Source organism: Balaenoptera musculus, chromosome 16 (genome assembly GCF_009873245.2).
Source record: "Balaenoptera musculus isolate JJ_BM4_2016_0621 chromosome 16, mBalMus1.pri.v3, whole genome shotgun sequence".
Classification (NCBI taxonomy): Eukaryota; Metazoa; Chordata; class Mammalia; order Artiodactyla; family Balaenopteridae; genus Balaenoptera; species Balaenoptera musculus.
Genome location: NC_045800.1, coordinates 45,882,101 through 45,908,392, shown reverse-complemented (window position 1 = coordinate 45,908,392; position 26,292 = coordinate 45,882,101). Strand labels below are relative to the sequence as shown.

At 37.9% G+C, this 26,292-nt stretch overlaps 1 protein-coding gene across 2 annotated transcripts; it reads right to left on the bottom strand.

Moving 5' to 3' along the window:
* Window positions 1-1,595: 1,595 nt before the first annotated feature.
* TFAM (transcription factor A, mitochondrial) lies at window positions 1,596-17,944 on the bottom strand. Of its 2 annotated transcripts, XM_036829280.1 has the most exons (7): window positions 17,538-17,944; window positions 16,847-16,965; window positions 15,503-15,573; window positions 14,942-15,091; window positions 11,036-11,131; window positions 5,694-5,750; window positions 1,596-4,562 (listed from the first exon to the last, which is right to left on the bottom strand). In XM_036829280.1, exons 1-7 carry the CDS (start codon window positions 17,636-17,638, stop codon window positions 4,434-4,436), a joined length of 723 nt encoding a protein of 240 aa, XP_036685175.1. In that variant the 5' UTR covers window positions 17,639-17,944; the 3' UTR covers window positions 1,596-4,433. The 2 variants fall into 2 exon arrangements, with proteins under 2 accessions (XP_036685175.1, XP_036685176.1); XM_036829281.1 differs by lacking the exon at window positions 11,036-11,131 and having other exon boundaries at window positions 17,538-17,780.
* Window positions 17,945-26,292: the final 8,348 nt, after the last annotated feature.

Genomic DNA, 26,292 nt, shown 5'->3' with positions numbered 1-26,292 from the left:
TCCTGGCAGGCTGGCCAGAGCACCAGTTTTCAATCTGCTGGTCTGTGCTGGGACTGGGAGCAAATATGTGTGTGCTCTTCAGAGTGGAGTCTCAGTTTCTTACAGCCCTCCAGTAAGCCCCAGTGGTCTTCAAACCAACTAAGAGGGCTGTCTTCCTAGTGCCAGACCCCAGGACTGGGATGCTTCATATGGGGTGTGAATTCCTTGCTTCTTAGAAAGGATCCCAAGCCTGTGACATCCCAATCTTCTGGATCACCTGCTAGGGATGTGGATCCTGGCTAGGATGCTTCTCCTCCCTACCAGACTCTGTGTACAACAGCCTTGGTTGTACAAGAGCTGTTCTGCTAGTCTTCAGATCTCCTTCATGAAGAATTGCTCTATACATAGTTGTATTTTTGATGTGTTGATTGGGCTAGGTGAGTTCAAGGTTTTCCTACTCCATCTTGATCCCACCCTGTCTCCAGATCAAACAAATTATTTAAATAGAATCTTAGAGTTGGGTATAACCAATCAACTTTTTAATGTGAAGGCTGATGGTTGGTAGTCTCTATAGTAAAAAGTCACTGTGTCAGAACTGTATAATTGACCCTGAACATAATGGGTTTGAACTGTGTGAGTCTAACTTATATGCAGATTTTTTTCAACAGTAAATACTACAGTACTACATAATCAACAGTTGGCTGAATCCACAGATGCAGAACTGCGTATATAGAGGAACCGTGTATACAGAGGGCCAACTATAAGTTATACATGGATTTTTGACCACATCCCTAACTCCTGCACTGTTCAAAGGTCAACTATACTGCCTTCCTTATTCTCCTCTTATACATGACTTGTGGGGGTGGAGAAATGAAATTGGATAAATCTTAAATTAATATAGGCAAAAAAGTAAATTCAATATTTTCTTGCACATCACATGTAAATCAGACACCATTATGTAACGATGATTTAAATGACATTAGGGTGATTTTTAAATGTTTAGCTTATTTAAAATTCTTGTTTAGGGTCAATTTTAAGTATGTAGCTTCTTAGCCAGTAAAAAAAAAAATTTTTTTAGTATTTTTTAATGTGCTAGAAAATAGTTTCATGTTTCATGTATTTTCCATTAAATATAATCAATTATTTAATCAATTACCAAAAGTACTTTATTTGTGAACAATGTGAGAGACTGATGATACTAGCTTTGTATAGTTTTACTTTCTGTTTGGAAGGTTTTACAAGTTCAAAGTAATAAATATGTTCATTTCTTATTCTTCCCAAAGGTTCAATTTTAAAAAAAAGTATTTAAAAAAAAAAAGTATTACTGCTTTAAAATTTCAAAACATACAGTCTGTGCTTATAACATTTTCAAATTTGTCTGTAAGAGCTTGGAGCTTTGAAAAGAAGGAGGGAGAGTGGCTGTGAGGAGAGGAAAGTAAGAGAGTATTCTTGAGAGAATTCTTATAGTAAAAAGATTGATAAAATTAAGAGAAATAATGGGTATTTATTACTTAACTATATAAGAACTTCCTGCTGCTTTAGCACAACCTGGTGGTGATTAATTTTAGGTACAGTAAATGTCAGAAAAATCAATAAAGTTTTCTAGTTACTTTAACTCTACTTGTAGTAATATCATTTTAATTCAGAAATTTAAATATACACATTCATAGCCAACTATTTAAAAAAAGAAAGTGGCATTTCCAAAAAAGGAGTTAGCCAAAAGCAACAGCAAAATTACATGATTACAGTAGGCTGAATCTGCACATTAATATCCCTTAAACATCAGAAAGTAAAATAATTACACACATACCCATCATCAATTTATTTCAAAAAATCTAATACTGGTACTCTAATGAACAAAAGTATAAACATCTCTTTATGACCAACTGCTCAGAAAAGCATAAACACTGCTTTCATTTCCTCAGCATCTTTTCCCTGGCACTATTCTTTAGCTCTTACAGCAATTACTTTGTTGGGTCAATTTAAGAAAAGTCTAAAAAGTAAGGTGTTATATGACTGGCCACTGGTTATTGATATAAGCTCTTATTCTTTATAACAATAGAATATTTGTGTATATTGTTAAACTGGATGGCATTTGATATATGGCATGCCAGTCTTCAACATGTACTGAAGTTTATTAAGAAAGGTGTGAAATCAGATTATCCTAATATTTAAAGTATTAATGATGACATTCTTTTAGAAACAAAGAAAAACCAATAAAATGATATTATCATAAAATGGTTTTGCTCTAGCTCCTTTCACTGTTTCATACTTTTCTTCCCTACATTAAGATGTAAATATTTAAGAACTTACCAGACACTGAACTTCCCAGTATATTCGGGAAGGTAAGATTTGAATGTGTTTGGTATAAAATGATATAGGTAGTTAAATGCTAAAAGAGCTCAGAAAGTAATTGCAAAGATGTGTTTTATACTACACTTGTCCTGCAGGTGTTTACGTAAGTCATTTCTCTACCTCACCCATTCTATAATATTCATTACAAACACTGACTCCTATCTGCTCCCTAGGCTCATCTGAAGCACAGAACACAGTAAATTATTTGAGTGATTATTTTCTCCATTCTCCTGAGGATGATACAAAATCAGTACCATTCTAGATGCCATAGGGAATTAGGGCTTAATTCTCTCCTGGAAACCTAATTGAGAAAAGCTTGTGATAGACACTAGCACACGTCCTTTTCTTCCCTAACCCTTACTCCCCAAAATACTCTAGCCTCAGACCCATGGTGCCTATCTACCTAATGGCAGACTTTGTCCTGTATTCCTATCCACAGGGGAAAGTTGTTTGAATACACTCAGCTTCATATATTTAAATCTTAGGCTTCTCTTAAGCTATATTTTTCTCTACAGTCCCTACCTTTGCCAAATTCGGTGTGTAAAAAGTCATTTTTTCATGACTTTTAACTTATTTTCTATCCACAAACTACAAAAATCTTCATTTGTTTCTGGAGATCTAGAATACACAATTTTTTGGCATAATATTTTGTATAATATAAATTTTGAGTTATCTTATTCCTGTGAACTGATGATGACAGTTGAATACTTTGCTCAAAATGCTGGTGAGGATTTTGAAAACCTTTGCTTGACTCTCCTAAGAGGATAAACAAATGCTAAAGGATGGTAAGGTTTATATGCTAACTGGCAAATTCTTAAGGTTTATTTTACTGAGCCATAGCAAATAATTTAAGAGCATCTCATTCCACACTGTACGGGTCAGTCCTTGCAGGCTATCCATCTCTGTAACAACTAGTCAACTCTGTCACTGTTGCACAAAAGCAGCCATAAACAATAAGAATGAGTATGGCTGTGTTCCAATAAAACATTATTTATGGACACTGAATTTCATATTAATTTTCATGTGCCTTGAAATATTCTTTTTTTTTAACCATTTAAAATTGTAAACACAATTCTTACCTCACAAGGCCATGAAAAGCAGGCAGTGGGGCTGGATTTCGCCAACAGGCCAGAGCTGGGTCCCGTACAAAGGCTTTTATATGTTACGCAAAATGTTTAAAAATTACAGGCTCCAAATCTAGAGACAGGAGACTTATGTTTTTTTAGATCTCTCATTTTAAAACTTATACCAAATAAGTTCTCTACTTTCTGGATAAATATACTCACATAAGAGAAAAAATAATTCAGAACACAAATTCCTACTTTAAAAAAACAAACAAAAAAAACCCCCCAGAAAGCTGTAAAATGAATGTCTCACCTTAAAACATATAATTAGGAAACACTTAAATTTTTACTCTATGCAATATAAAACAATATGCATAGATATGGTACATAATTTTTTAGTTTTTAATTTAGGAAAAAAGACAATGAGGAAAAGATATATAAATTTCTCTATCCCTTTTATAAAAGTTGCAACTGACACCAGAAATCTCTTGCATGTACAACCATCAACTCTGACTACAATATGAATTATACCTAGGATTTGGAATTTGCCAACATGAGTTCTGGATGCTCTATTAAAAACGAACAATTATATCACAGAACATTATGGCTTCTACAAACTTTGAGACACTTCTGAAAAGGAAATGCCTGCCTCCGTAATATAAGGAAACAAGAATATTCTTTCCATAGTCATAGAGTATAAAAAAACTTCACAGTCTGATTTACCTTTATCAAAGGTAAAATGATTCACGGTTACATTTCATGGATTATTTTGCTGCTCAGTGGTTCCTAAACACAAAATACATTCCGCATGAACTCTTATCTGTTTGGGTTTTCCAAAGCAAGACACCAATACAAAATGTATTGAATTGGCTGGCAGAAGTCAATGGGCTAAAGAAAAGAAATTAAATATAAATGTTTACCAACTTTTATCCATTTTAATTTTAAACAGCTTTGGGTATTGAGACCTAATTGGTTTCTTGTGTCTATCCATTATGAACATAATTCAATCTTCTATTTTAAGACTTCTCAGGGTCACTATTTTGCTGTGTATTTCACTGAACGTCGTACAAGATCATCTCGTCCAACTTCAACCATCTGTTCTTCCCAAGATTTCATTTCGTTATAATAACGAACTTTATCATCTTTAGCAAGTTGAATATATACCTGAGAAAAAGTGTAATCGTTAAAATGACTTCTTTAGAGGAATCTTTGCAATTAATTTCTGGAATGCTTTCCTATATATACTCTAGAAATTACCTTACTATTCTACATATATAAGGGGGGATTGGAAACGAATGTTTTTGTGAGATAAAAATTAGATGAAGAAAGGTAAGAGATAAAGATTTTAAATATTAATGAAGTTGTTACAATTTCAGGGCTTGGAGTATGGAAAAGGAACAGGGGCAGGGTGTGACCATCACTGGATACAGTGACACTAAGTTATGAGTGACACTGTTTTAAATACCAATTTTATTTGCAGTCAAAAGCTACCAGGGGGCTTCCCTGGTGGTGCAGTGGTTAAGAATCCACCTGCCAATGCAGGGGACACGGGTTCCATCCCAGGTCCGGGAAGATCCCACATGCCGCGGAGCAACTAAGCCCGTGTGCCACAACTACTGAGCCTGCACTCTGGAACCCACGAGCCACAACTACTGAGCCTGTGCGCCACACTACTGAAGCCCACGTGCCTAGAGCCCGTGCTCCGCAGCAAGAGAAGCCACCACAATGAGAAGCCTGTGCACCACAATGAAGAGTAGCCCCTGCTCACCGCAACTAGAGAAAGCCCACGAGCAGCAACGAAGACCCAATGCAGCCTAAATTTATGTATGTATGTATGTATGTATTTACTTATTTATTTATATATAAATAAATAAAAGAATCTGCCTTCCAATGCAGGGGACGTGGGTTCAATCCATGGTTGGGGAACTAAGATCCCACATGCCTGCCGTGGTGCAACTAAGCCCACGTGCCACAACTAGAGAGAAGCCAGCACGCCACAAGTAGAGAGAAGCCTGTGCACTGCAATGAAGAGCCCATGCCGCAACGAAAGATCCCGTGTGCCGCAACGCAGCCAAAAATAATAAATAAATAAATAAATATTTTTTAAAATAAAATAAAATGAAGCCAATTAAAAATAAACTACCAAAAGAGAAAAGCCAAACTGGTTCCAAGAATATGAAAATAATTTTAAAATACTTTGTGTAATATAAGTATATCACATGAATCAAGCCTTGCTCTAACATATTCTCATAGATATTCTAACTAGACACTTGAGACTAAAACCATACTACTTACTTGCTTTTGAGAACTAGAGAGATTTTTCCAGCTTTCATTTACAGCTTTCAGCTTTACCTGTAAAACAACATATCTTTAAGTACCAGATATAGGGATTTCAACGATTAAAGAAAAATTTTTTTTATTATTCATTCCAATAACAAACACTCAGATATCAAGAATCACAAGCAAAGATTCATCAATTCTTAACATCTTTTCTAAGTAAAAATTATTAAACTGTTAAAATGTACAAAAATTAATGGTATGAAGGTATTTAAAAAGGTATCTTTTTAAAATCTGAGATATAATTGACATATAACATTAGTTTCAGGTGTACAACATAATGATTAGGTATTTGTATATATTGCAGAATGCTCAGAGTAAGTCTAGTTAACATCCATCACCTTACATGGTTACAAATTTTTGTGTGTGATGAGAACTTTTAGGATCTACTCTCTTAGCAACTTTCAAATGTGCAGTACAGTATTTACTACAGTCACCATATTGTACATTGCCAGGACTTATTTATTTATAACTGGAAGTTTGTACCTTTTGACCTCCTTCACCCATTTTGACCCCCACCCCCACCCACCAACTCTAGCAAACACCAATCTGTTATATGTGTCTATGAGCTCTTTTTTTAAGATTCCACATATAAATGAGATTATACGTTGTCTTTCTCTGATTTTTTTTCACTTAGCATAATACTCTCAAGGACCATTCATGTTGTCACAGATGGCAAGACTCCCTTATTTATGATGGCTGAATAATATTTCACTGCATATACACATTTTCTTTATCCATTCATCCATCAATAGACACTTAAGATTGCTTCCATGTCTTGGCTACTGTAAATAATACTTCAGTGAACATGGGGGTGTATATACCTTTTTGAGTTAGTGTTTTAGCACAAGGGTTCTTTCTACCACATCCTTACCAACACTTGTTATTTCCTGGGTTTTTTTGATAATAGCCATTCTAACAGGTATGAGCTGATATCTCATTGTAGTTCTGATTTACATTTCCCTGTTAGTGATGTTGAGCACCTTTTCAGGTACTTGTTAGCCATCTCTATGTCTTTCTTTGGAAAAATGTCTATTCAGATCCTTTGCCCATTTTTTAATCAGATTTTTTTTTTTTTTTTTTTGCTGAGTTGTATGAACTCTTTAAATCATTTGCAAATATCTTCTCCCATTTGATAGGATGACTTTTCATTTTGTTGATGGTTCCTTTTCCCGTGCAGATATTTATCTTTTTGGATTCAGAAACATTAATATTCAAGTATAAACTACATTCTGTCATAGACTAACTTCAAAGACTAAGTGTCTTATTTCCTCTCTGTAGCTTAATGTTTTCTTCTAAAACTTGTGCCAACATGTTTAGGTGTAGTCATAGGAAAAATACAACACCAGTTCTTATTCTACTTAGCTGAACTTAACTATGTGACTTGGAAAAAGTCGTATTACCTCCCTTAGGCTTGGTTCTTCATCTATAAAACTAAAGGGATGCAGGGATCCCATAGCGGGAGGAGAGGCAGAGAGGAGAGTGAGTACACTTCACACAGCTTGTGCTGTTGCTACCAGAGAGCAAAGACTGAAGGGAAAAATGGGTGGGTGGAGAACAAGGGGCAGAGAAGAGACAGAGGGACAGGAGAAGGAGAATGTGAGGGAAAGAGGGATATGGTTTGAAAAGTACCTGTTTAAAGCTAGGAGAATATCATCAGTGATTTTAAGGAGAAGTGGAGTTAAAACAATGAACTTTACTATTCTGACCAGAACTTTGACTGAATTTTATTTTCCTATTAAGAAAAAATGAGGTACCAGATGGTATCCGAGCCTATGTTTTGAATATTTTAAACTTACCTTTTATAAACACATTTAGTATATCCAGGGACAGTTACTAAATAACTGTTCTCTTAGCTTTGGAAAGAATTGCTTTGGGCTTCCCTGGTGGCGCAGTAGTTAAGAATCCACCTGCCAATGCAGGGGACACGGGTTCGAGCCCTGGTCCAGGAAGATCCCACATGCTGCGGAGCAGCTAAGCTCACGAGCCACAACTACTGAGCCTGCGCTCTAGAGCCCACAAGCCACAACTACTGAAACCCGCACATCTAGAGCCCGTGCTCCACAACAAGAGAAGCCACCGCAATGAGAAGCCCACGCACCACAACGAAGAGTAGCCCCCGCTCGCTGCAGCTAGAGAAAGCCCACGCACAGCAACAAAGACCCAACACAGCCAAAAATAAATAAAATAAATAAATTAATTTTTTTTTAAATTGCTTTAATGCTCTCAATTCTTTCATAACATATCTTTTTGCTTATATTTAATCCATAGGGACTTCCCTGGTGACGCAGTGGTTAAGAATCCGCCTGCCAATGCAGGAGACACGGGTTTGATCCCTGCTCCGGGAAGATCCCAAATGCCACAGAGCAACTAAGCCCGTGCTCCACAACTACTGAAGCCCACGCGCCTAGAGCCCGTGCTCACAACAAGAGAAGCCACTGCAATGAGAAGCCAGCACACTGCAACAAAGAGTAACCCCCACTCACCACATCTAGAGAAAGCCCATGTGCAGCAACGAAGACCCAACATAGCCAAAAATAAATAATAAAATAAATAAATTCAAAAAATATATTTAATCCATAAAGTTTCACACTCAATGCATTAAACAATAATTTATGAAGTTGCATGAATAATCTTTCAACTAAAAAAATAAATCATGAAAAAAAATTAAAGGGATGGAAAGATATTTGCTTTTGTTGCTTCCTAAAACCCCATTAAATGAGCCCTTCCACCATGTGAGGACACAGTGAGAAGGTGCCAGCTATGAACCAGAAAAGGGCCCTCACCATGATGGTGCCTTGATCTTGTATTTCCTAACCTCCAGAACTGTAAGCAATAAATTTCTGTGGTTTATTTTTTTAAAATTAAACTAAAATTTCTTAAGGCATAAAAACCACATGGACAAAGACAACAGGAGAGGGCAGTACTAACACAGCATTTTGGAAGCTGAAAAGCAGGTGGAGAAATGATACCTAAACCCAAAAAAGTAAAAGGCAAATTGATTTACAATGCAGCACCAGACAGGTATAAAATAGAGGTGAAGGTCAGGCTAAAACATGAGGATCGACTGAAAGTCTGTTTAAAACAGAGGTTAAATCCCCATCATGGGCAGATTCTATGATATTCATCCTCTTAAAAGGGTAAAATAGTTACTCTGTGGATACCCAGTACAGTTGGGGCAATGGTAACATGCTGAAAACAGGGAGATTTAGTGAAAATGTATATCCCAGAAAGAAAAGCAAAAAAGGCCAAGAGAAAACAATACAGAAAAGCTAATAAAACTAGAGGACCAGTTCAGAAGATGCATAAACAAATAACAAGAGTTCCAGAGAGTCAGAACAAAGAAAAAAGAGAAGGGGAGAAAAAAGAAAACGGATCACTGTCAAAAGACCAACAATCAAAACGGCTTTACACTTCTCAAAAGCAATTTTAAAAGCTACCAGAGAAAGGAGCAATATTTTTAAATTTTTCAAAGAACATGATTTCCTAGAATTCTATGTCAAGTCAAACTATCAAACAAATGTAGACATTTTTAGACATGCAAGAACTCAAAAAATTAATCTCCCATGTACTCTTACTGGGGGAGATGCTGTAATAGAATCAGTAAACCAAGAAAGACAACAGAAGAAGCAAAAGCACCACAAGGATGATGATGAAGATCCAGGATGTCAGCTATGCACTAAGCATAGAAGGCAACAACCAAACTGGAACAAACAGAATATTTAATGGAACTGACAGAATATTTAATGCATCTAATGTACTCTAATGTACTCAAGCTAGTGAATATTGAAGAATTTGGGTGGAATTATGGATAGTACATAAAAAACTAAGCAAATACAAAAACAAGACATAATCAATTTCAGTGAAAGTTTTGCAAGAAAGGAAAAATAATCATAGCAAATGGAACACCTCAGCTATGAATATGGTTTACATTATCATAATAATGTTAAGTACTCAATGTTGATCTAAACAAAATTATGATAACTATATTGGGAGGTAGGATGATGGAAATGTGAACAGTGGAATAAGAAAGAGTTAAATGTTCATCAAATAGTGAGAGGTAATGCCTAAAATATATGTAATGCTTAGAATTTAAAAAAAAAATCAGGAAGTAACGATACAGAACATTATTTAGAAATATGGAGGTAAATACCACAAGAATCGACTAAAACAGAATGTATTAACTCTGGAGTAAGGAATACACGGTAAAACTAGTATCTTTCATAACAAGCCTTATTTTGATTCTTTAAACTATGAGGGTGTATTTTTTACATGAATAAAAATGATAAATAATTGAGTTAATTTTAATTTCCAGGGATAAGGCCCAGCCATGAAGCTTCTGAAGTGATTCCAAGATGCAGTCAGAGTTGAGAACCACTGATTCAGGATTCTCAAGCATATAACCTTCTTATACTAATAAGAAAACTATCAATAAATCCAAGGTAAGTTAGTGACTGAGCAAATTCCAACTAAAAAAATAAATAGGCTTGCTTTTTTAGTAATGCAGGGCCATGGAAACTAAATTTAAAATCCCAAGGGGAGTAAATCAGTAAAAGTATATAGCCAGGAAAAAGTACATCACATATATACATTATTTAATCATATGTTCAACAGGATTTGTAAAATGATCTAAGTAACCCAAAGAAGCAGAGTGGCAAAAAACCTATATCTCAGATTGACAAGAATTAGGAATCTGAACAGACAACTTCTCTTACCATGGCTTATTATAAAAGGAAAAATAGAATTGTCAATTTGGAGCCTCTAAGAAGGAAATAAACGAAACACTAAGCCACAGCAGGAACAACAAGCTTTTTTTTTTTTCTGCACATTCATATGACATTCACATGTGTAATACATTCCTGTGGGCAAAACTAAAATTTTATTAAAGGATATAACATGAAGCCATAGGTTACACTCAAATCCCAGTACAAAATATTACACCTCAACCCTACTTTCCCAGTGACTGTAAAACAGTTAAGAACTGCTGGATAAGAAGTCTCCAGAACTTTAACAACCCTATAAAGCTGAAAATTTTATATGTTTTTTGAATTTTAAAAGTTGACTCTCTCTCTCTCTATATATAGGCAACTACATATTCAAATTAATTGTATGTGGTAAGAAAAAGGATTCATCTTTAAAAGAGATACAAGAAAGAGGGCCTTATTTGTATATAATATTTGTTTATAGTAATTTACCACTTTTCTTCATCATTTGACATGTGGCACCCCTAAAATTTCCTGTCTAGGTATTTTAAAACTTAGAATAAACAAAAATTTTCAAAATAAACAGTTCTGTTTTACCTGTGATGTACCATCCTTAGCTTCCTGAAAGCGTTCAGCTATAAAAATGTTATAAGCTGAGCGAGGTCTTTTCGGTTTTCCAAGCATTGTTAACTCCTAAGTAATAAAAATGGAACAGTGAGATAAAGTTTCAACCTCTATGAGACTTAATTTCACCTACAGAAAAACTTTATTCACTACTATGCATTACAGAATGTTCTTTAAAGTGAACATTATGATTCTTTTTTTTTTTTTTTTTTTTATAAACAGACTTTTTTTTTTTTTTTTAAGGAACTCCTTTATTTATTTATTTATTTATTTATGGCTGTGTTGGGTCTTCGTTTCTGTGCGAGGGCTTTCTCTAGCTGTGGCAAGTGGGGGCCACTCTTCATCGCGGTGCACTGGCCTCTCACTATCCCGGCCTCTCTTGTTGCGGAGCACAGGCTCCAGACGCGCAGGCTCAGTAGTTGTGGCTCACGGGCTTAATTGCTCCGCGGCATGTGGGATCTTCCCAGACCAAGGCTCGAACCCATGTCCCCTGCATTGGCAGGCAGATTCTCAACCACTGCGCCACCAGGGAAGCCCTATGATTCTTATATAAAGTATGTGATTGTTCCCTCTTGGGGTCAGAATTTTTATAGTACTGTTTTGAAAATTCTAATAGATTTTGTGAGTTATTTTTCATACAAAAACATTTCCTTTACATATTATTTTCATGGTCTCCATGAACTGAATAACTGAGCACATATGTACAAAATCTTTTTGTACACTACCATCTCCTTGGCCAAAGCACTACATGTCTCCACCACAACTCAAGAACATTAGAGTATCTGTTTAAAAATCTCTCATTTCATTTCCTTCCCTGCATGTCTCTCAACCTTTAACCCTCAACAGATATGTTAATTTCAATTATTTTTACTAGGTATCAAAAGGGGTCAGGGGGGTGCATTATCTAATGAAAGATATTGCATCATCTTAACTTATTTAGTTGCTGAATTTGATAGTAATTTGTAAAATGATGGAGCTTTTAATGGCAATTTGGTTACAGTCAATAACAAACCCAACTTTCATTCATAAGTAAAAGTAGGGCTTCTCTGATTTACATGTAGAGATCACTTTCATGGCCCTGAACCTCTCAGTCAGGAAACTAGGCATTTTACAACTTAACTATGCATTTCCCCTTTTGTTTCTAGAGCTACTGCTAGGGATTTCTCTCCTAGGTGCTTCACCTCCAACTTCCTGGTTCCCACACTTCTCACCTACTCTCTAACCAGTTGGAACTGGGAATCTAATGGAAAGAAAAATTCCAACAGAGAGAAAGAACAGAAACACTCAGACTTCAGGTTTCCGGTTCCACATGTAAGAAGTCTGGAAGTCACCACTCCATCATAACAAGTATAAAGCTGAACAGACTGGAAAATCAACAAATCCTCTTGGATGCACAGAAGAGAGGACACATGGCAAACTGCTGCCCCCAAGACTGAAGAGACAGACACAGACAAGTGAACACAGGGAGTCTAGGCTTACCAGAGCAGAGACTCAGGAATGGAAACCAGTGCCGGGGAGGAAACTGAACTGCAGTTAACAAACTGCTGGAGGCTCCATGCGGACAACTCTGAGAGTTACCCAGTCATAGGAAGGACCTCACATTGTGAGGTTTATCCCCAGGAACCTGACCAGATTCCAACAGTAAATATCAAGAAAAATCCCCTCTTGCTTTCAGCAGGATGAGAAGAAAAGGAAACACTTTGAAATGCCTGAGCATTTTATTATTCTTAACAAGGCCTGCCCTCAGGGGAAACTAGTTAATCAGAACCTAACCTGCTGGTATACTATCAGAGCCTAACTGACTTCAATGAAAGGAAATACCTGACTACAGCTTATTCTAGCCATCCTGTTCCACCTACAAAGGGGAGAAAAAACTGAGAAACACTTGTGAACTTCACAGTGCCAAGGCACAGACTCATTAAAAGACCAAGACGTAATCACAGGACTGTAGAATGCTTCCCTTGTCCCCATGCCTTACCACATTACTAAGGCCTATATACAGCATTTCCTTTTACCCAGCACATCATGTCCAGCTATCAAGAAAAAATTTCAAGGCATACTAAAAGGCAAAAAACCTAATTTGAAGAGACAAAGCAATCCTCAGAACTAGATATGGCAGGGATGCTGTAATTATCAGACCAGAATTTTAAAACAACTGTGATTAATATGCTAAGGATTCTAGACAGCTTGCAAGAACAGATGGGCATTGTAAGCAGAGATGGAACTCATAAGAACCAAAGAGAAGTGCTAGAGGGACTTCCCTGGTGGCGCAGTGGTTAAGAATCCACCTGCCAATGCAGGAGACACAGGTTCGATCCCTGGTCCGGGAAGATCCCAAATGCCGTGGAGCAACTAAGCCCGTGAGCCACAACTACTGAGCCTGCGCTCTAGAGCCCGCGTGCCACAACTACTGAAGCCCGCGCACCTAGAGCCTGTGCTCCGCAACAAGAGAAGCCACCGCAGTGAGAAGCCCGCGCACCACAACGAAGGTAGCCCCCACTCGCCGCAACTAGAGAAAGCCTGCGCACAGCAACGAAGACCCAATGCAGCCAAAAATAAATAAATAAAATAAAATAAGTGCACAATCATTTTTTTAAAAAAAAGAAGTGCTAGAGATAAAAAACACTAACAGAGGGAATTCCCTGGCAGTCCAGTGGTTAGGACTCCGAGCTTCCACTTCAGGGGGCACGGGTTTGATCCCTGGTCAGGGAACAAGCTGCATGGCGCAGCCAAAAAAAACAAAAAGAATCCTCGAAAACCCAAAAGCAAAGAGAACAAAGACTGAAAAGAAAAGAAAAGATAACAGAATATCCAACAATTATGGGACAACTACAATAGGTATAACACACATGTAATGGGAATATGAGGAGAACAGAGAAAGGAACAGAAGAAATATTTGACTAGGAAACCCCTTATATCTGCCCAATCCTCATTTCTGGTCCTCCCCACTCTAAGTACTGGTTTGGGTGCATTAAGTAGAAAGGGAGAGCAAAAAAGGGAGAGTAAACCCTAGTTCTCAACACTCCAAATACCATCCCTATGCAGAGACTCTTATTTCTCACTCTTAGTATCTTTTCTGGCTTCCTTTTACTAATTGGATCAGCAGTCTCAGATTACTATCATTGAAATGAAATTGGGTGAGTCCTCACCCGAGTGCTAGGAGGGCTTAAGACATTAGGGTTAGGGAGAGAGATCCTAGCACCTCACATTAAAGGCTAGAATCTGCTTTTCCAGAGAAATAGTTTTAACTCTGATGACCCTTTTCTACTGTATATGTGCTGGACCAGCAAGTTCTCCACCTCACACCTAATACTACAGAAAGATGTAGTCTAACTATCAAACAATGGAATTTATATGGATTAATACCTTAAGCTGGAAACCACTAATTTTGAAACATGTGGGGTTTTTAATGAGGAAAAACAGGATTTCATCCTAAAGGCACTTCTTATTTGATAAGATACAATAGGCACTTTTTAAACATTGTTAATTAATTCAGTCTATTAAGCAATATTCAGAATCAAATTCACCATTACCTATAGAACAATTCAAATCAGTAGGTTATTCTAGACAAGACCCAGAAGCAAGATTCTTGCTATTCGTGATTTGGCTGTTTTATAACTCTGTTCCTACAGCTTTCATGCCAGTCCTAACTATATATCTTAAATTCAGATGCATCCAGAAGTAGCAAAAAGGGTTTCCAAAACAGACTCAAAGGCAAGTGGTTCTAGTGGCAGAAGGGAACTATCCTATTTTTTCCTAACTAGAGTACACTTGATGACATTCTACCATATCATCAAAATAAGACAAAAACACCTATACTCATAGATATATATATTTCAGTTATTTGCCAAAGGAAAAGAATATTTCAATGATACTCACTCTCTTTTTTATTAACGCTTTCTTTTTTAAACGTTTCTGCATGATTTCTTTTTCCAAAGATACAATTTGACTTGGAGTTAGTTGTTCTTGAATTCTGTTTATCTCTTCTTTGTATGCCTGCCAGTCTGTCCTGTAAGCATCTTCATATATCTATAAATAGAAAACTCATATAAGAAGTCAATAAACTGTTGTTGACTAATTAAACATAGCACACCTGTCAGGGAAAGACAACTGCATGACTTCAGGTAAAGACAGACTGAATCACCAAGTGAAAAATGTGCTCTCGGATCACATTCATAAGTCACGTATTTTTCATATACATGATTACCGAGGGGAGAGTCCAGTAATTAGCCTTCAACTTCAAATTGCTGCCAACCCTTCATCACCACTCCCATACATCCATATTCTCATCATTTATGTGGATCAGACGGTATGAAGTTCCTTTGTAGATAATGGATGTTAAAAAAAAAAACTCTGGGTCATCTGGTTCCTTAAAGGACATGACAATTATTCTTAACTACAGAATAACTGGTCAGCAATGTTGAAAACTTATATGCTTACCTTTTTCTCTGCATCAGGAAGTTCCCTCCATAGCTCAGCGATTTTTTTAATTAGTTCTGAATTTTTCGCATCTATGAAATGAAATAAAGCAAAAATTGATGTCACAATTTTATGTCTCAGGATCAATTTCTAAAGACTTCCAGGAAAGCATAATCCATTAGCTCTAAAATTAAGTATTTTTACAGATACCTCTATACCACACACAACTTAATACAATGATTTAGCTTTTCTCTAACCAACTAACTTAAATACGATAAATAATTTAATATTTTCTAACATTGTTAAAGTCTGTTATCTAATAATTAGGGATTATCACTTACCACCAAAATGGTCCTCAGAAATTGATTACTAGTTTAAGTCATTGCGTAATCAGTGTCTACAAATTTTTTACTTCACATTTCAATCAAAACATTTTTTTCAAGTCTTTCAGGAATTATCAAGTTCATTAAACCTGACTAAACAACAAAATATAGTCTTGATTCATGTAACACCACCTTGTATATCAATTACAGAAATACCATTTGCTAACAAACTAAATTATACTAAAACCAATTCATTATTCCCCATTGCCTTCCTCATCTTAACTGGAATGACAGGGTAAAAATGATTTAACAAACCACTTGTTAGTTTCAACTCCTACATTTTAAAAGATATGAGTACTGAAGCATGTCTCTTAAACCAGTTCTTTATAATGTAAGACTATTAACAGCTCATTTGATTTTCACAAGTGCCCTGTGATGTACTGCATGTGAAAAGGCTTTTGAAATCATAAGCAAAGGTCAGCAATTACTAACTTAGTCATTATCTTTACACTGTAACCTAAATAAAGACCCACACCCTTTCTAGGGAGTCAACAAACCTCCTAACTGGAAATCTTTCAGGAACTCAAGAACTGACTTTCAGTGAAAAAGCTCCTGAAATTAACAGTAATTTGTGTAGAGCTTTAAAGTTTACATAACATGTCCACATAGGTTATTTCATTGTAACTTTATTAATAATTCCCAGTGGCAGAAGCAGGAGCTAAGCAAAAGCTAAAATGATTCATCAATGGTCCTCTGGGCCAATGGCAAAAAGGCCCAAAATTCAGCTTTTTCATCCTCTTCCCTGGGTGCTTTCCACTTTGCATGCTATTTTAAAAATACCTTTCGCTAGATGTCAATTACATTTAAAGCATTTTTATTTGGTAAAAAATATGTTATACCTCCTATTTTACAGAACATCAAACAGAATGGTTATGTTTCTGCATTCACTGGATGCTTTGGTAGTGAAAATCAAGTTTCCAATTTAACTGCTTAGTGGCCTCTTTATTACATCAAAGAAGAGTATATAGCCCAAACTCCTCACCTGGGTTCTGAGCTTTAAATATGGGTAGCTGTTCTTTAGAAAATCGAACGTATGAAGTCATAGGCTTCTTTGGATAACCAATGAAGTTAGATGAAAACCATCTTGGTACATTCGCAAAACTACATACAAATAAAAAGAAAATAACCAATGTTAAGCATTTAAGTGCCCATATTCGTAAGGATCTGAACAGAGATGCCAAACAAGATGTCATCAAAATGCTATATATCTGACACCTTCGACAAGAAAGATAATGACATTTAAAATCCTGTCCTATCCAGAAGCAAAAGCTTCCAAAACTTAAGTCTCAAAGCCCTTACCTCCTAGGAAGGGCAGACAGTGGAGGAAAGCGTGTACACTCCAGCTCCCGGGCCCCGCCTCCTTAATGCCTAGATGAAGGCAGGAGACTCTAGGAGCGACTTCGTAGGGAAAGCAGAACGGGGTGCTCCAAGGTTAGACAGTAAAAAGGGGCGGGGAGGAGGGGAAAGGTAGCCGGAAGCAAGGCACGGGGTACTGATGCAGTAAGGCCTGGTCTCAAAGCCACCATCCCCGTGGCAAGGTCGAGGTCTGAATCAGAAGGCCAACTCGGCCCTGACCTTTTAGGAGGGGCAGAAAGCGCAGAAAAGCGTCTACATTCCAACCCCAGGGTGTCCTGAGCCCTGTCGCCTCCGGAGGCGCAGGCGAGCAGTCCTACCTGAGAGGAGAGCGCAGTCGACTGCCACATCCCGCGCAGAGGTCCGCTCCTGACTTTCCCAGAGCACTCAGCACGCCCCACACGCCCCGGAGAAGCGCCATTGCATCCGCAGACGAAGCACTGACCAGGCCCCAATCTCGTACAGCGCCCGGGCACAATAAAACAACCCCAACAAAAACGACTTGAACCCGTAGCTACCCCCCAATTTTGCTATCAGGCCCGCCACTCGCAAGGCACTATGGGACGTCGGTTAACATCCGGTTTAGGTGGGGGCGGGGCAAGGAAGAAGGCGCAGGCGCTGTAGTGGGTTCCTTGGTGGGCGGGACTACGAAGAAGTAGGAGGAACTCGGGGGCGGAGAAGGGAAACCGCCGCCCGGCTCAGCAGTGCCTCGAGGGGGCACTGCTGAGCAGCTTCTACCCCCATCCGCAGCCCGCCCTCCGCAGCCTGTTCAGCCGCTGGCCCAGGAGGCTGACGGAGGCACGGCGGTGGCCTCACCCGGACACGGTACTGGCTGGCCTGTGATGACTGGAAGGACTAGTACGTAACAGACAATTTTACCACAGTGTAGCTGTGCCGCCCACGCTTCTCTGAGGTCAGGTTGCTGGGTGCTACGCGCCCAGCAGAGTCCCTCAGTTCAAGCAGGAGCTGGAGCTCAGAGTCCAAAATTACTGCCGAGGAGGGGGGGTGGGGCATGGTTGCAAACCTTAAAATGCAGATTCCCAGGCCTTGCAGCAGAGCCAGATTCAGTATGTCTGTGTGGGTCCCAGGTTCCTCAAGGTTTAACAAGTTCTAATGCCAGTGGTAATGGGACCACATTAAAGCAATACCGATCCGGACCATCACCCCATCCACTGTGACTACCACTGACGCAGTCTTCAAGCTTGACATCCAACCCCTGCTTAATTTGTGGGGAGGAGACTTTGGCTAGTTAGTTGCCCAGAGACTAGAGTTCTAGCCTCAGCATTAACGTCTTGATCCGGGAATGTCGCATCCCCTCTCTAAGATTTAATTCCCCCACTGCAGCTGAGGACGCTGGACTAGGTCAGCGTTTTCCCAACCAAAGCCCTGAGAACGTGTGACAAGTATGCCTTGAGATTTTTTCTTTTTTTAATAAATTTATTTATTTACTTTTGGCTGTGTTGGGTCTTCGTTGCTGCACGTGGGCTTTCTCTAGTGGTGAGCGGGGGTTACTCTTCGTTGCGGTGCGCGTGCTTCTCATTGCGGTGGCTTCTCTTGTTGCGAAGCACAGGCCCTAGAGCGCGTGGGCTTCAGTAGCTGTGGCACGCCGGCTCAGTGGTTGTGGCTCACGGCTTCTGGAGAGCAGGCTCAGTGGTTGTGACGCACGGGCTTAGTTGCTCTGCGGCATGTGGGATCTTCCCGGACCAGGGCTCGAACCCTTGTCCCCTGCATTGGCAGGCGGATTCTTAACCACTGTGCCACCAGGGAAGTCCTGCCTTGAGATATTGATAGATGTGCTGTACAACCATTTTCCATGTGGACAATGGCATGAAGAAGTTGGAAAGACCTAAACTAAAGCTATGGAAGGGTCCTTCTAGCTCTCACATTCCATTTATTTCAAAGATAGCCACCTCCTGAAACAGCCTTTCCTCTGTTGGATAGCTTTGTTAGAAAATTCTTACCAGTGTAATATTGAGCTGAGAGTCTGTAGCTTTGAAACATTGGTCCTTCGGTGCCATAAAAGATTAAGCCCACTTCTTCTTTTAAGTGGTAAGCAACTATCACCACTTCCTTTTCACAGGCTCTCAGGATTGAAAGGGACCTTCCAGGTCATCTGTTCAAACCTCTCACCCTGTCATGGAAGAAACAGGACTGGGTTTTATTGTTTGTTTTTTTCTGAGTACATACTATGTACAAGGCCCCAAACAAAGATAGACACAGCATTCTCCCCACCTGCAGTGAAAACTAGTGGCAGAGGCAAAGAAAAGAAGAGTTGCAGTACAGTGTCAAGATAGAGGTAAGTATAGGCTAGAATTCCTTATAATTACATTTTAGCTAATTTCTGAAATAATTTTTCTTTATATTTTTCTAGAGTGTTTTTATTCTTTCAGATGTTTGATATAAAGTTAAACTTCTTTTGGATATTTAAAAAGCTTTTTGTTGTTTTAAAGTGTCATTTTCATAAATCTTGCTATAAAAAGTTCTTATAAATCTGATCTATAACATTTCTGTTTTCATCAGATTCCAATATTCTATAAAACTCATATACATTGCAGTGATAATTTTATTCCAAACTCAGCATTTACACAGAAAATATAATTCTACCTACTTACTCACACTGTCTTTGAACAAAAAGGCATATGGCTTCATGTATATTTACTTTATAAAACTTGAAGACTTTTCCAGACTTTTCCAGGGTTCTATCCCTTTATTTTGTTTTAAAATTTCCTCTGCTCCCAGTGTTTCAGTCCCAACTGACTTCAACTATCAGTTACATCCTCATGGTTCCCTATTTCATATTGAATCCAGACCTCTCCTTTTACGCTCACATCTATTGGGTTGGCCAAAAAGTTCGTTCGAGTTTTTCCGTAGCTGTAAAATCTTACGGCAAACCCGGACGAACTTTTTGGCCAACCCCAATATATAGCCACTGGCATCTTTACCATCATGTTTCACAGATACCTCAGTTTTCCCTGAACAGAATTCACTATCTTTCCCCTATCTTGAACTCCTTCTCTTGGTAAGAGGCACCAGTATCCCGTTGGAATCATGGAAGCCAATAACTTGATAAACTATTATATAATCTCCCTCATTCACACTCCTCACCCATCAACCAACTAATGATAAGTATTGCTGATTCTATTTCATTAGCCCCTCTAGTAAGTATTTCCTCCTCTTCCATCACATTGCTATAGCTTTTGATCAGGCCAGTAGTGTGTTGGTAAATCAGCTCTCCGAAAAGAGAGCCCTAAGTTGTAGTGTTTGCTGAGATCTGTGGTGTAAATAAATACTCGCATGGCTGATTTCAAACCACCAACTGAATGTCACTGAACCTGAAGTTGGGAAGAGATATACATAATTGGCTTTTCAAGCCAGTACCAGTCAGCTCCTGTATGCCACTGGTTCACAACGGCTCTGCTATCTTTTCCCAAAATCTTACAGTAGTTTTCCTACTTTCTTTCTTTTTTTTTTTTTTGGCTGCGTTATGCAGCATGTGGGATCTTAGTTCCTGGACCAGGGATTGAACCCATGGCCCCTGCAGTGGAAGCGCGGACTCTTAACCACTGGACTGCCAGGGAAGTCCCCAGTTTGCCTACTTTCAGTCTTACTTCCCTCCAAACTGTATTTCACACTGTCACCAGGTCAGTCCTTCTAAAAGGCAAATCCCATTCATTCATTTGTTCATGAAGTATGAATGGAGCAGCAACTCTGTGCCAGGCAGGCAATGATCACATTTCTGTACTTGAAACCTTCAATGGTTCATGATTACCCACAGAATCAAGTTTAAATTCTCATATATGACATACAAGTCCTCCATGAACTGGCCTTTCTCCTCCCTCTAAAGCTTCATTCCTCACTTCACCTTTGCTTGAAATAGTTTATTATTTAAATATCCATTTCTTGTCTGTTAATAAATACATCAAAGGACTTCAATTTGGCTCTGAGTTTACCGTTGCATTTTGTGTGATATGCCAAAGTTATGGAAATTACTGGATAAGCATACAGACTTAGAAGTTAGACAGATCTAAGTTCAAATCCCTTGCTTGTTACTACCTGTGTGACCTTGCTAAATGACAATCTCTCTGTCCCAGAGTTTTCCCCTCTGTGAAATGGGAATAGTGATAGTTGATTCTTAGGATTGTTATGAAGATTAGAGAGTGTATAAAAAGTTCTTACTACAGTCCCTGGCACAGAGTAAAAGCTCAATAAATAATAGCTATCTTTTTTTTTTTTGGCCGTGCCATGTGGCGTGTGGGATCTAGTTCCCTGACCAGGCATGGAACCTGTGCCTCCTGCGTTGGGAGCACAGAGTCTTAACCATAGACTGCCAGGGAAGTCCCAACAGTGGTTATCATTATCCTTACATTATTCATAACAATTATTATTAGCTTCTAAATAATTATAGGTGTAGTATGGATTGTATCCAAACAAAAAAGTCATATTTGCATCACAGCCCTGTCTTTTATTTTGTCATTTCCTCTCCCGATTAAATAACATACGAATTATATACCAGCATTGCTCCTCTCTTCCTATTGAACTTTTAACACTTCTTAATTATTAGTGATGTTTTGAGCATAAACACTATGGTAGGTGATGAAAAATTAAAACAACACACACTTAGGTTGGAATTGTTCTTTAATGTTTTCAGAACATCTTTATATAACTGTATTTGATTATATGATTCACGAATTGAAGAAGTAGACAGAGCAGGTATTATCATGATCATGGTTCCCAATTTACAAATGAGAGAAATTAAGTTCAGAAAGCCCACGTCACAATGTTACAACAGTTAATAAGATGTGGAAATGAACACCTGGTTCTTCCAATTCATTGTCTTGCACTTTTCCCATTATATCAGACTATCCCTCAGACTCAGTCAACACATCACATCATTCCAGCCCCAAATATCTTCCTTGGATCTTCTAGACTATGTGAACTCATATTATTTACTTGTGACATATCATATAGCACTCTGGTTGTTAATCTTTTTTTATGTGTACATATGTTTTTCCTCAATAGATGGTAAGCTATACTTGAGGACAAGACTAAGTCTTATGCTTCTTTCTGTCCCCTGTAATACTAGCATAGTACACTGAGCATGACGGATGGATGGAGGGAGGGAGGGAGAGAAAGAGAGAGAGGGAGATTAAAAAATGTAAAAAGATTAGTTTTGCACAAATTATTTATATACAAATTTGGCACCACAGAAAACAGCAACTACTTGTTAGAAGTGTCATTTGCCAATAGAAAGGACAGTTATGTGTGTAGATGGGAACAATGTAAAATTTGGGAACATATATATGAAAGCAATGATCATGGTTTATTGATATTGCACACTAGTAAAGCTGAAAGTAGCACCAATAAAATAGCAGCAGCAGCAGTCAGAGACCACGATAATTCCCTGGTGAATAAGAGTTAGATCCATAGTTATCACTTGAAGAAAAAAATATTCCTAAGAGAAACCAGTCTTGCTTTTGTAATTATAATGGACAAATAATCCAGCTACAATAGGAAAAATCACCCAGTAGGTTTAGCATGAGGAATAGACTTAATTCTGAACTCATAAGTAAAATATATTTCTAGAAATAAGATTATACTGTAAACACCACATCTAAAGACAATGTACTCATCAGCAATTAAATAGCACTGTGATAGGCATTGGAAGTGGTACAAAAAGGATAAGACATCGTTCCTGTTTCAACAAGTTTACACTTTGGGGAAATAAAGTATAAACACACACAAATTATAAAAGTATAACAATTCTTTGCAGCAATATAAGAAAAAATATATAATCTGAATATCTCCTAGCTTATCTTTCCTGTAAATCAAGATTTTAATAAAGTATGTGAAGAAAACTACATGTATAATTTTTTCCTTCAAACCATTTTCATTCACTTAGGGTCTATTATCACCTCACAGCAGTTTGCCTTTTAAAACAGTACACATGCCGCGCAGTGCAGCCAAAACATAAAAAACAAAACAAAAACAAAAACAAAACAAAACAAAAAAACCCCAACAGTTTACAAAAGGATGGAAAGGAGAGAAAAATTCTAAAGAAAGATCTATTGCATGTTAATAGTTCCCAGATATCTAAATTAGTTTATGAATTACTTCTCAATTAGAATAAGGTATGCAACCTTAATTACTAAGAAGGTATCAGAGTTATTTTTAGCCATTGCTATAGCAGTATTATGCAAAATAAATATAGGTTTTCTATTTTAAAGCTGATTCTATGAGTCAGCAGGAGGAAGGACAAGTAAAAAGGATAACTATAATTTTATGCAAATTATAAAACCCAAATTCATATTGCTGGATATTCCTGAAAACCAACTTAAAGAGTGGAAGAAATTCAGAATGAAATTCAATTATATTGAGGGAATAATGCTATTAATAAACAAGATAACCTACATTGTCTGCCCTCACACTGTAAAACACCGGATCAATACAAATGGTAATAATTATAATTTATCACTCAACTACATGGCAAGCATGTTAATATATTTTGCTTCTAATCCTTTCATAAATCCTACAAAGTAGAATTATTTGTATTGTACAGGTATGAAAACTAGTATTCAGAGAGAGATATATAGGAAGGATTATCTTCCTTGTTGCATCTTGTTAAAAATCTCCACCTATGAATCCACAGTTTGCAGCTTTGAAATTATATTTGACTCTATGTAAGCGTAAAATAGGCAATTCAGTCATGAGGTTGCAATAGTTTTTGTTTGTTTGTTTTTTCTGGCTGCACTGTTCGGCTTGCAGGATCTTAGTTCCCTGACCAGGGATCGAACCTGTGCAGCCCTGCAGTGTAAGCCTGGAGTCCTAACCACTGGACTGCCAGGGAATTCCCAGTTTGTTTTTTTTAATATTCCCTTACATTTTATTGTTTCTTTTCTATCCTTGTAAAGACACCTTCTTGGGACTTCCCCCATGGTCCAGTGGTTAAGAAAGACTCCATGCTACCAATGCAGGGGGCCTGGGTTCGACCCCTGGTCGGGGAACTACATCCCACATGCCGCAACTTAAGAGTTCAAATGCCACAACTGAAAGATCCCACATAACGCAATGAAGATCCCACATGCTGCAGCAAAGACCCGGCGCAGCCAAATAAATAAATAAATATTTTTTAAAAAACAGTTAAAAAAAAAAAGACTTTCTTGACTTATTTAACTAATTTGTGGGTTGCTAAAAATAACATCTGACATTCCTTTATTTCCTCATTCATTCAGTCATTCAGGCTTGAATTTTTTAAAACTATACACACACATATGCATGTGTGTGCATGCATAAAAAGTGTGCAAAATTATACACACAAAATTGGGTTTAATGGTGATTATACCTTAGTATTGCAGGAATGAGTAGATGGTACTCAATTTTTACTTTATATAGATCTGTATTGTTTTACATTTTTTCCAAAATACAACGGTAATATTTATCATTTTAAATATATATAAAAAAAAAAACCTCCATTCCTAGTAGAAGCCAGTACTATGCTAGAAAATGCAATAAGTTCTAAAAATACAAAGGTGACTAAGGCATGATCCATCTGTTTAAATCTGCTGGGAGACTAGGGAATGGCTTCACAGAGTAGGTGACATTTGAACTGTTTTTTTCAAGTGAGGAAGGGTGGAGGTGCTTTCCAGAAAAGGGAAACAGTATGTGCAAGTCGCAGATATGCATGAGGGCATAGTGTCCTTAAGAAGACAAAATATATGTGAAAAGGCATAGTATGAGACAAGTCTAAAGAGGTTGGTGGCATTAGGTTGTGAAGGGCTGTGTGTAATATGCTGAGGAGCTTGTTAGCAAAAGATGGACAAATAACTTTTTAGGCAGCTTAAACTCATTTTTAGAAAAACCTCTTTGGTAGGAGCACTGAGAGTGATGGAAGTGAGGAGACTGTAACGAAGGAGGTAAATTAGGTTATTGCTATGATCCAAGAAAGAGGTTGAGATTCTGAACTAAGATTCTGCCATGGCTCATATGCCAAAGGCATTTCTAAGTACAATCAGCAGGATTTCATTCACAGGTGGAAGCCAAGAATGATTCCGAGGATTCTAGTATGACAAATTATTCCAATTCCAATTCTACACTCTGCTAAATAAATAGCCCCAAACGCATGCTTTTATTACATCATTTTGTTGATTAAAAACTTACACTGATCTGGAACCTAGAAAAATGGTACAGATGAACCGGTTTGCAGGGCAGAAATAGAGACACAGATGTAGAGAACAAACGTATGGACACCAAGGGGGGAAAGTGGCAGGGGGGTGGGGTGGTGGTGTGATGAATTGGGAGATTGGGATTGACATACATATACTAATATTTATAAAATAGGTAACTAATAAGAACCTGCTGTATAAAAAAAAAATAGAATTAAAAAAAAAAAAACTTACACTGATTTCTTACAGGCCATCAAATCAAGGTTTCACATCTAATTAATCTGCCTTCTCCACCTAATCTTTTCTCTCATTAACTGCACACAGACCAAGGCCATTTTCACTTATTTTTACTTTATTATCTTTGGTTTCTCTTACTTGAATGAATGCCTTCCCCACTTAAATATGCCATTTAAAATCCTAAGTATCATCTGAGGCCCAGTTCATTCATTTATTTATTCAATAAATATTTGAGCTCTTGTGGGCCAGATACTGTGCTAGGTCCCAGGGAGTCAAAAATGATAAACACTAAGGATCTCATGGTTAGTGATACTGATAATACAGCATGGTAAGGGCACTTATAAAGATACACACTGGGGGCAGAGTGATGTCAGCACTATGGCTGAATAAGTTGACCCTTGCTTGTGCCCTGCCCCCAAGAAAAATTTGGCATCTATCCATGGACAGAAGTGCCTTTGTGAGAGCTGTGAGCATCTCTGCCAAGGGATCTGGGAGGAATCTTGCCCACCTGTGTGTTGGGTAATAGACATACAGAACGTGGTCCTGGTCCTGGCTGTGGACCCTGCAGTGGCCCATGAACTGGTTCCAGCCCCTCACAGCCACAGCCCAGGAACTCCTGCAAAACACTGTCTTAGACAATCACTTATGGATGAAAGAGCCATTGTGGAAGTCCAGGTTT